Source organism: Saprolegnia diclina, assembly GCF_000281045.1.
Source record: "Saprolegnia diclina VS20 unplaced genomic scaffold supercont1.31, whole genome shotgun sequence".
NCBI lineage: Eukaryota > Oomycota > Saprolegniomycetes > Saprolegniales > Saprolegniaceae > Saprolegnia > Saprolegnia diclina.
The window spans coordinates 410,153-420,577 of NW_008246098.1; the positions used below are offsets into that span (position 1 = coordinate 410,153).

The window sequence follows — 10,425 nt, forward strand, 5'->3', positions numbered from 1 at the left end:
TAGATAGATAGATAGATAGATAGATAGATAGATAGATAGATAGATAGATAGATAGATAGATAGATAGATAGATAGATAGATAGATAGATAGATAGCTTCGTGATTTGACCTTGGCAAATTTGGATTGGCCTCACTGGCTAGGATTGAAGCTGCAGGAATGGCATCGCATTGGAATTCCTATATGAAAGACGCTGTTTGCGTGGTGGAATACAGAATCTATATTTCGTAATGTGCAGAGTATGAAAAGTGCAGAAGATATTACATCATTGGATCGTCACGATGGTGTCCTTGAGCACCTTGATGTTGTACACGAGCGCGGTCACGTCCGAGAAGACATTATCGACAAGGTGTACATTGTGGTCCGTGTCTTGAAGGACCATAAACTTGGTGTCGTTGCCAGTGCTCGACTCGTCCTTGGTGGTCGCCGACGACTGCAACATGCGCTTCTTGAGCCGGAGCTGCTTCTCGGGGAGGCCAAAGCACACCAAATGGCTCATGAAAAACCACTGGAGCGTGCTGAGGCGGCGCGCCTTGCAGTGAATGATCGTCGCACCGTCCACGTCAACCTCGATGCCGTCAAGGTAGTCGCACACGATCGAGCTACTGTTGAAAATGGCTTGGCGCGCGAGCGAGTTTTTCGCAAGCCGGCGCCACCGGCCGCGGTGCCACACATGGTCGAGCAGCGTCACCAGCAGTACGTTGGCCAATACGCCGATAGCGATCGCCGGCGTCGTGCGCAAGTAGTAGCCGTCGAGCGCGTCGACAAAGAGCGTGTCGAGGTTCTCGACCACGTGGTTGATGTCAATTGCGACGCTGTTGCTATAGTCAATGTACGTCGGAATGTACGCGAGTACAATGCCGCTAATGTATAGCGACGTGACATTGGTCCAGTTGAGATAGCCCATGAGGACGCTTTCGCCGTTGAACGTCGCGGTACTCACGATGCTCCACGCGATCTTGAGCAGCTTGAGGCACGCGCAGTTGAACCAGAGCATGCGCGTCGTGAGCGCATACATTTGAAACGTATGCGTATACGTCGGCGCGGGCGCCGCGTACGCGGAAATGTGTCGCAAAAACAGTAGACAATTGCCCATGTCGAGCACGACGCTCGTCGCAAAGAGAAACACAAAGAGATCGAAGTTGTAGCAAAACATATCAAAACGCAGCGCCAAACTCGGGTACGCAAAGTACTTTGGCGATATCGTGCGCAAAATTTTCGAAAAAATCGAGTCGGATTTTGACGCATCGGCTTCTTTCCATTGCACCGTGCGGCGACTCGCCAAGTAGCCGCCAACAGCAAACACAATCGCAATCGCCTTGACGTAGTGCGACGCCGACGAAAAGCTCGTGTGGGGCAGCATCATCCCGAGTTGGTAGTCCGACCCCAGGATGTTGGACGCGTTCGTGATGCGCAGCACTTGACGACTCACGTCGTAGACGCTCGTGATGTTGCACATTCCGTACCCAATCTCGGCCACCGGGTTGCACCCCGTGCAGTACGACTTTGGGCTCACGCGAAAAAAGGAAAGGCGCTGGGACGATGGCGTCGAGCTGTTGGAAAACGACAACTCGGTCGTGAGCCGGAGGTCCACGAGATGCCGACCCGCCGTGTACCCGAGCGCGTTGAGCGTGGACGTGGTCATGCTGCCATTCGCCAAGTTGACACTAGCGTCGTCCGTAAACAGGTGCGTGAGCGCAGACCCGCGAAAGAACGTGACCGTGTTGCCGGCGAGGCCAAGCCGGCGCTTGGTGAGCGTTGGGAGCACGTACTCGCCTTGGAATGCGCGGCAAAAGTTGATGGCGGGCGTCATCGTGAAAAAGCCGGCCCACACAATGTAGACGTCGCTGCTCTTGGTCGCAAGGGCACTCATGGTATAGTTGAGCATCCAGTTGCCGATGCGGGAGATGTCGGCGGGTGCGGCGCCGCGCATAAACGTATACGTGCCATCCAAGTCGGTGACGGAGGTCATGTCTGTGACGGGCGTGATGAAGCGGTACGCGTTCCCGAGGTAGTCGTTCACGGCCCAGTTGTTGACAATCGTGTCGGTCGCAACCAAAAGGATGATGGCGAGCCCGACAAGACTTACGCCGGCTTGAAAGAAAACATCTTTGCGCACACAGAGACGCGACTTGATCGGGACGACTACGCTCTTGGACGGACCATCAGGGAGCACCGGCAGCTCCATCGTGCGCGTCGATTTTGCCCGACCAAGGTCGTTGCAAAGTGTGTTTGGTGGCAGGAGCGTGATGCAAATGATGTGTGTGGGACGACCAACGTGCGATCCGTCAAAAGCGTCCCACCTTCGTTTACTGTAGGTCGCTATATTTAACCCACAAAGAAGCAAGCCTCTCCAGAAGTACCACAAGGACCGTGGCGCAACGCTGGTTCACAGAGCAGCCAAGATACGGCGATACATACTACAATGTACATGTTCAGCCCATTGCGTGGTGAGAATGCACTGCGTCTGGTGTTCGATGCCATAGCCGTGTGTACCAAACCATCCTGACTGATCCTCCGATTGTTGACAGCATAGCATTGTCCCGCCATGTTTTTTGGCGGGAAGATGAAACGGCTCACGATCCAAGCCATTCAAGATGGTCCTACACGTGCTGTACGAGATAAAATGTCTTGCGCAACACGGCGTTGGCCAATAGTATACCGACTAGTTCGACTAGTTAGGTATCGATGCTGCTGACACCTATAGCAATGCAGAGCTCCCGCCTCGGACTTGTAGTGGTTATTTCTAGGAAAAGATGCCGCACGTGCCTGCGGTGCTTGCGATTGGTGGGTGATGGCGCGCTCGGCGTTTCAAGCCGGCACTCGCTCAGCTGACCAAACTTAGCGGTTTGAGGAGTTTTACATGATGACGGCAAAGAACCGTGTCGGTCATCCGGTGCCGCAAACCCTCACGAGGTCAGCGGTGCCACGCGACGAGTGCCCGGCACGGAGCTTGGTTGATGTTGTGGGCGAGCGACATACACAAGCGCAGAGAGTACTACAGTATAGTCGTTTGCTCTTATCGTCATGCAGTCATATGTGGTGATCCAGAGCATTTCGCAGCATTTTCGTACAGTATCCATGATTAATCCATGATTTTGAGGTAACGTTATGGAAAATGTCAGTACATTCGAGTGGTTTTATTGAATAATAGCCACTGAATAAAATGTCTTCGGAGACCCTAGTATCCGGATAAGGGAGCTAATTCCTACATCAAGGTACGATTTGTCCACATGCACAACACTTTTCACTCAGAATACAATCTCCTCGACATTTCACTGGTGCCCACCACCTTGTACAGTTTGTATAAGAGTATCTCGAGCAATGTACAACTGTATACATAGGACAGAACATCGCCGATCGAGGTGCTGCAGTGTCGCTGCCGGCGCAACCGGATCTCGCCCTGCTCGTCTGTTTTAGCGCACAACACAAGTGACTTCGCCAACTTCGTGCCTGCGAATCGCACTCCCGTCGTTGCCAACTACGATGTCGTCCCTTAACCGAGCTTATGCAATGAAAAAGGTTCACCATCATTTAGGATCCTATTATCTTTCGCTGGAAATGTCCAACCCCACCACAGCTCTGTCCCGAGACCCAAGGCTCTCTCTCAATCCCGTCAATGGCGATCATGACAACTGAAATCAAATAAAAAGCAAGTGTTGTATGAAAGAGAGCAATAGACAGCATGTTGGTATGAAACATCTACTGGATCGCGACCGACGTGTCTTTGAGAATCTTGATGTTGAATACGAGCGCTGTCACATCGTTCAAGCCGGCATTCAACAAGTGAACATGGCCGTTGCTGTCTTGCGCGACGATGCATTTGGCGTTGCCCTTGCCATCTTCGCTCGACGTCGACATGGTCACGGACGACGTCTGCAGCATCTTCTTTTTCGCGCGGAGCTCCTTCTCGGGCAGCCCAAAGCACCGCAGATGGTTCATGAAGAACCACTGCAGCGTACTGAGCCGACGCGCCTTGCAGATGAGCAGCGACCCGTGACCGCCGACGTCAGAGTCCGGCGCAATACCCTCAAGGTAGTCGCAGACGATCGAGCTGCTGTTAAAGATGGCTTGGCGTGCGAGTGAGTTTTTCGCGAGAAACGCCCAGTGTTTGTACCGAAAGACATGGTCGAGCGTCGTGATGCCGAGGACGTTGACGATCAGGAGGACAATAATCGAGGGAACGCAGCGAATAAAAAATGCATCGTAGGCGTCAACGTGAATCGGGTCCAAAATCTCGGTGCCAAAGTCGAGCTCGATGTTGACGCTGTTGTTGTACTCGACAAACGATGGAACGAAAACGAGAAGCGCAGCACTCAAGTACACGAACGAGACGCTCGACAAGTTGAAGTAGCCCATGACACGGCTCTCGCCACTGTAGCTGGCCGTGCTCAGAACGCTCCACCCGAGTTTGAGCATCTTTAAAAAGAGACAGTTGAGCCACAAGAGACGGATGCTCAGCGCATAGAGCTGCAGCGACACACCAAATTGAGGCGCGAGCGAATTATAGTATTGCAAGTTGCGAATCGCGACGTACCACGTGGCCATGTCCAGAATCACGCTCGCTGCAAACAGCAGCACAAACAAATCGGAATTGTAGCAAAACATGTCAAAGCTCAGCGCCAAACTCGGGTACGGAAAGTACTTTGGCGAAATCGTGCCCAATAGTTTCGAAAAAATCGAGTCGGTGACGCTCAGGTCGACGTCGTCCCACTGCACAGTTTTGCGACTCCCGAGGTAGCCGCCAATGGCAAACGCGATCGCGATCGCCTTGAGGTAATTTGACGCAGTCGAAAATTTTGATTGCGGCAGCATGAACCCGAGCTTGTACATCGACTTGTCCACGTTGGCACTCTTCTGCACCTTCATCACGGACGTGGCGTCGTCGTAGAGAAGCGTGAGGTTGCATTTGCCGTGGCCAAGCACGACGATGGGCGTGAACCCGCTGCAAAAGCTCCGTGGCGACAGCTTGTAGTACGAGATGACAATCTGCTGCGTTTGGGCGCTCTTGGCAATCTTGAACGGGTCCGACAGGCGCAAATCGGCTACATTACGTGCTGCTGTATAGCCCAGCGCCAAGAGCTCGCTGCTGCCCATGGCCGATGTCGCCAAGTCGTGGGTCGCGTCTTTTGTAAAGAAATGGCTCCACGCACTGCCTCGAACGAACGTGACCGAGCTCGAGACGACCGCAATCTTGATCCGCTCCGCATCCAGATTCACATCGTAGTGGCCTTCAAAGGTGCTGCAGAGGTCTGTGGTCGCGGGCAGGTCGTAGGCGCCAGCCGACACGACATAGTAGTTGGTCTCGAGACTGACCAATTCGGATAATGTCAAGTTGAGCATCCAGCCGCCGATCTGCGAAATATCAGCGAGCGCCCGCTCGCGCGCAAACGCGTACGCCGCCGAGAGACCCGAGAAGTCCGTGACGGTCGCGATCGGGGTGCGAAAGAACTGAGCGTTGCTAATCGCGTCGTTTAGCGCCCAGTTGTTGGCCAGCGTGTCAATGATAACGAGCACGAGCACGATCGTGCCAAGAACCGTGACAACGATTTGAACAATCTGCTGGGTACGGGAGGACGATGCGCTTGGCACAAGAATGCCGCTGACCGTCGGGCCCGTGGGTACAATCGCGGTGCTGCCACTGGTGGGCATGGGAAAATGCGTTGTGAGGGCTGTTGCAGGCTGCTCCATTGTGGGCTATTCCTAGCATAAGATTTGTAGCACTTCATGTATTAATAACGCCAACACGCAATCGGCGCGACTAAAAACCGAAAAAGAAAGTGAGCGTACTTGGAGCACAGCTTTACACTGTCAGGTGTCGTTGCACGACCTGTCTAGTGCAAGTACAGGGCGCGATGCCTCCCTTTCGCTCCTTGGACACCAACCCATGGCCATAGCATGAAAACGCACGACTATGGAGCCCCATGTATTTTTACGCGGACGTGCATTTGTGATTGAAACGATCACCCCGAGCCGAGGGCATGGCGGTGGTTCATGAGCCACGAAAACAATATTCGATATGCGGGCATGGAGTCGTCAGAGGTCGAAAAGGGCGTACTGCCGCCCAGCCTCGGGGGGGAGTGGTCGTTGGGGTGGCTTGATTTTAACGGGAGCCGACCTCTGAAATAAGAGTGGTTTCGCAACTTGGCTCTAAAAATGGTTTCAACGCGCTGCGTCGCAATACTCCCCTGCATTATTCTTGCTTTTTGTATCGATCGGAAAGAGCACGACCGTCTTCAGCCATGGACTCGAGTCGAGTAGTCGCTGAGTCGACGTATATCGGGCTTTGTTTGGTGAGTTTCGCTCCCGAAACCCGACCTTCCAAGTACCGAGCAGAGTTTTCGACGCAAAGCGCAGTGGTGGATTCACCGTTCATTTTAACCACATCGCAATTGCGTGGGAACTATATCCAAGTGCGACAATGCTTCGTAGCTATGTGGCACACAAGTTGGAGCTGACTGACTGGCTGACTAACTAACTAGCTACCTACTCGACTAACTAACTAACATACTAACGACTAACTGAACAACAGGCAGATGGACTGATTGCTCGATTGACTGATTGGATTGAAATATTTGCATGTAGACTCATAGTAAATGCTCTGGTAAATGCTGCATCTACCGAGTTGCATGTGTGTACTTACGTGTGTCGGACGTCGGCAGCCGAGATCTCCCTAACGTAAAATGAGTTAGAGCTGGCCCAACGACAGCGAGGGGTGTTATCCGTCGTTGGGACATCAAGCCCCATTCGTCGCGCGCGAGCTTGGATAAATGATCTGTCGCTTGGTTCAAGTCACGAGGACAGTGTACATGTACCTAAATAATTCGCTCCCATCCCAGAGAAAAGTCGCGCGGCGACAATCACAATAACTTTTCACGGTTGTTGTTAACATTGAAAACATATATATGCTACTGAATCGCGACGGTCGAGTCTTTAAGAATTTTGATGTTGTACACAAGTGCCGTCACATCGTTCAAGCCACCATCCAACAAGTGAACATGGCCGTCGCTGTCTTGCGCAACGATGCATTTGCTGTTGCCCTTGACATCTTCGCTCGACGTCGACGTCATCGCGGTGGAAGTTTGCATCATTTTTTTCTTGGCGCGGAGCTCCTTCTCGGGCAGCCCAAAGCAGCGCAAATGGTTCATGAAAAACCACTGCAGCGTACTGAGCCGGCGCGCCTTGCAGATGAGCAGCGACCCTTGGCTGTCGACGTCCGGATCGGGTACAATATCATCGAGGTAGTCGCAGACGATCGAGCTGCTGTTGAAGATGGCTTGACGCGCCAGCGAATTTTTCGCGAGAAACGCCCAGTGTTTGTACCGAAAGACATGGTCGAGCGTCGTGATACCGAGAACATTCACAACCAAAAGCACAACAATCGACGGGATGCAGCGGAGATAAAAGCCATTAAAGGCATCGACATGAATCGGGTCGAGGATCTGTGACGTGTACGATAGCTCGATGCTGACGCTGTTGTTGTACTCGACAAACGCCGGGACGTAAAATAAGAGCGCGGCGCTCAGATACAAGAACGTGACGCTCGACAAGTTGCAGTAGCCCATGAGTCGACTCTCGCCATTGTACGACGCCGTGCTCAGGATGCTCCAGCCGAGTTTGAGTACTTTGAGAAATAGACAGTTGATCCACAAGAGACGGACGCAGAGCGCGTAGAGCTGCAGCGAAATGCCAAATTGCGGCACGAGTTTGTTGTACAATTGAATGTTGCGCATTGCGACGAACCAGTTGCCCATGTCGAGCAGTGTGCTGATGGCAAAGAGTAGCACAAACCAGTCGGAGTTGTAGCAAAACATTCCAAAGCGAAGCGCCAAACTCGGGTACGGAAAATACTTGGGCGACACGGTCCGCAACACTTTGGCAAAAATCGAGTCGGCCTCGGCATGGTTGACTTCTTTCCACTGCACAGTTTTGCGACTCCCGAGGTACCCACCGATCGCAAATGCAATCGCAATCACCTTGAGGTAGTGCGCCGCGGACGAGAACGACGACTTTGGCAGCATCAACCCGAGTTTGTACGTCGACATGTCGACGTTCGCACTACGGAGCACCGTCATGGAGGCCGTGGCGTCGTCGTACACGACGGTAAAGTTGCAACTTCCATGCCCGAGCTCCACCACGGGCGTGCACCCGCTGCAAAAGCTTCGCGGAAAGATCCGGTAGTAGCTCATCATGACGTGTTGGGTCGACGACGTATTGGCAATGTTGAACGGGTCGGACAAGCGCAGATCGACTGTGAGGCGTGTGGGCACATAGCCCAAATCCAAGAGCTCATTGCTGCGCATTTTGGACGTCGCCAGCCTCTCGGACGTGTCTTTTGTAAACAGGTGGCTCCATGCACTGCCGCGCATGAACGTGATCGAGTTGGTGATGACGGCAATCTTGAACGAGTCGGCGCGCAGGTCGACTAGGTACTCGCCTTCAAACGTGCTGCAGAGATCTGTGGTCGCGGGCACTTGGTACGTGCCGGCCGAGACAACGTAGTAGTCGGTGTTGGCACCGATCAGCTCGCTCAAAGTGTAGTTGAGCATCCAACCTCCGATTTGGGAAACATCTTCGAGCGCAAGGTCGAGGCGAAACCGATACGACGCCGAGACGCCCGAGATATCCAAGACGGTCGCGATCGGTGTCTTGAAGCAGTTGCCGTTGCCAATGTAGTCGTTCAAGGACCAGTTGTTGGCAATCGTATCAAAGGCCACAAGCACGAGCACGCAAGCGCCAATGATGACGACGACCGCGCGGTAGAGCTGTTGGAGACGGGGCGACGCCGCGCTCGTGACTGCGGCGCCGCCGATCGTCGGCCCAATGGGCATGATCGGGGAGCTGCCGGCGCTGCGCATGAATGAGAAAAAAGGGATCTGGGGGTTGTACTTTTTGTGATGAAATCGGTTACGCGACTATTCGCGGCTTGGGCGCCCTCTTATGGCACCAAAACCAGTACCGTACGGGTTGCACAGGCGGTAGTAGGTGTAGTAGGCGGTGATCTTCCTTGAGAACAGAGAACATCGAACGAGTCCGGAACGATCGCGTCTCTCGCACAGACGTCGCCGACCGGGGCGCGTCATCCAGGTGCCGCGGCGTCGACGGTGGAGCCACCGGCTTAATTCGCACCAAGCTATATGTCCTATCCCAATGCGCTGCATCAGATTTTTGGTTTGCCATATCTAGTCTGGGTGAACCTGGGCGGCGAGATAGAGAACTGCTAGCTAGCTACTAGAACCTGGTACATTTGTCACCGACGCCGTACCCTACCCCGCGGCGGGTTAGGGGAAAGGCGGGATCGAGCTTTTACACGCAGCTGCCTCTCTAGCAGCCTCGCCTCGGACTCATTTTGCATTTTGAGGCAAAGAATGGTGCTTGGACTCTGGCGTCGTGTGCCCGTGATGTGGTGCGTGGTGGCAGCGACGATCGAACAAACGCCGTCCGTCGCCGACTGTGCGGACGGTGCTCTGGATGGCGCCCTCGCACCGACCTTCCGCCGCGCCCATAGCCACATTTGCGCGACGCAATTCGGTCTTCGTCCAAATGAGCTCATAGTCTACGACAACTTTACCACTGCCGAGATCGAGGTCTATGCGACGTCGACAGCCTGCAAGGCGTTCTATACCGACGTCATGGAGGCTCTGCGCGCGGTGTCGCCAGTGTGCGTCGTTCCGTCGCTGTCATGGACAACTATGGATATTGCACAACTGACGTTTGCGGACAAGGTCGCAGCGCTTCGGCGTCGACCCTCTTCGTAGCGCCGACTGACCGTGTCGCCAACAGGGGTGCATCCGTTTTCTATTTTCAATAGCCGACACCCTTAATTTGACATCCAGGACGTCTCATAACAGACTGGTTTATCTACACGACATACAGAGAGTGAGGTCGGCTATGAATACACGTCTACGGGGATCGGTTTTGACCAGGCAGGATGGCAGCAGCAGCCCAGGTCGCGTCGCTGGCCGGCGTCATCGCCACGATTGCGCGCTGTATACGCTGCCCGTACACGCTGCACAACCTGCTACGAGCGTTGCCAGGTGACAGCCTCATTGCGCCGCTCGTGAGCTTTCTCGCGCTATCGCAGCGTCTGCCTGTCGCCGACCTCTGGCCGTCCCTGCGCGCTTCGGCCTGGCTCTCTCACCGTGACGTGTTTATGGATGGTCTGCGCCTCCTCGCGCTGCCATTGCCGCTCTCGCTCGATACGTGGCAGGCAGTCGACACGCTGCGAATGCATGCGTCGCAGGTCATCGCATGCTTCCCGGCGCAGCGCAGGAAGTTGAGTTTTCGCCGTCCAGATCGACGCAACAGTAGGCGAGAGAGCCATTTGCTTCTAGCCTAGTCCCTGCTAACCCGCCACGCCACCACTCCCAATGGCTAGCGGTCAATCGTGTCGTCTCTTGCCCACTCGAGCGTCGAAAAATCGACTT

The 10,425-nt window shown here is 54.1% G+C and overlaps 6 protein-coding genes across 6 annotated transcripts in view; 2 read left to right on the forward strand and 4 right to left on the reverse strand.

The window, feature by feature from the left end:
• Positions 1-194: 194 nt before the first annotated feature.
• On the reverse strand, positions 195-2,190 carry SDRG_09726 (hypothetical protein). Its single transcript, XM_008615676.1, has one exon. It carries the CDS (start codon positions 2,184-2,186, stop codon positions 264-266), a length of 1,923 nt encoding a protein of 640 aa, XP_008613898.1. The 5' UTR covers positions 2,187-2,190; the 3' UTR covers positions 195-263.
• A 1,461-nt stretch (positions 2,191-3,651) lies between these two features.
• On the reverse strand, positions 3,652-5,684 carry SDRG_09727 (hypothetical protein). Its single transcript, XM_008615677.1, has one exon. It carries the CDS (start codon positions 5,648-5,650, stop codon positions 3,701-3,703), a length of 1,950 nt encoding a protein of 649 aa, XP_008613899.1. The 5' UTR covers positions 5,651-5,684; the 3' UTR covers positions 3,652-3,700.
• A 1,182-nt stretch (positions 5,685-6,866) lies between these two features.
• On the reverse strand, positions 6,867-8,859 carry SDRG_09728 (hypothetical protein). The gene has a single exon (XM_008615678.1). The coding sequence runs from the start codon at positions 8,854-8,856 to the stop codon at positions 6,907-6,909; it is 1,950 nt and encodes a 649-aa protein (XP_008613900.1). The 5' UTR covers positions 8,857-8,859; the 3' UTR covers positions 6,867-6,906.
• A 507-nt stretch (positions 8,860-9,366) lies between these two features.
• On the forward strand, positions 9,367-9,756 carry SDRG_09729 (hypothetical protein; the record flags this gene model as incomplete). Its single annotated transcript, XM_008615679.1, has 1 exon — positions 9,367-9,756. One exon carries the CDS (start codon positions 9,367-9,369, stop codon positions 9,754-9,756), a length of 390 nt encoding a protein of 129 aa, XP_008613901.1.
• A 173-nt stretch (positions 9,757-9,929) lies between these two features.
• Positions 9,930-10,337, forward strand: SDRG_09730 (hypothetical protein; the record flags this gene model as incomplete). Its single annotated transcript, XM_008615680.1, has 3 exons — positions 9,930-9,987; positions 10,036-10,278; positions 10,333-10,337. The coding sequence occupies 3 exons, from the start codon at positions 9,930-9,932 to the stop codon at positions 10,335-10,337; spliced, it is 306 nt and encodes a 101-aa protein (XP_008613902.1).
• A 35-nt stretch (positions 10,338-10,372) lies between these two features.
• The window catches only part of SDRG_09731 (hypothetical protein), a gene marked incomplete at its 3' end in the record, with an annotated part of 2,191 nt that continues 2,138 nt past the window's right edge, over positions 10,373-10,425 (reverse strand). Inside the window, exon 3 of the mRNA XM_008615681.1 lies at positions 10,373-10,402. Within this exon, the coding sequence (XP_008613903.1) occupies positions 10,373-10,402 (30 nt within the window). The remainder of the gene's footprint in view (positions 10,403-10,425) is intronic.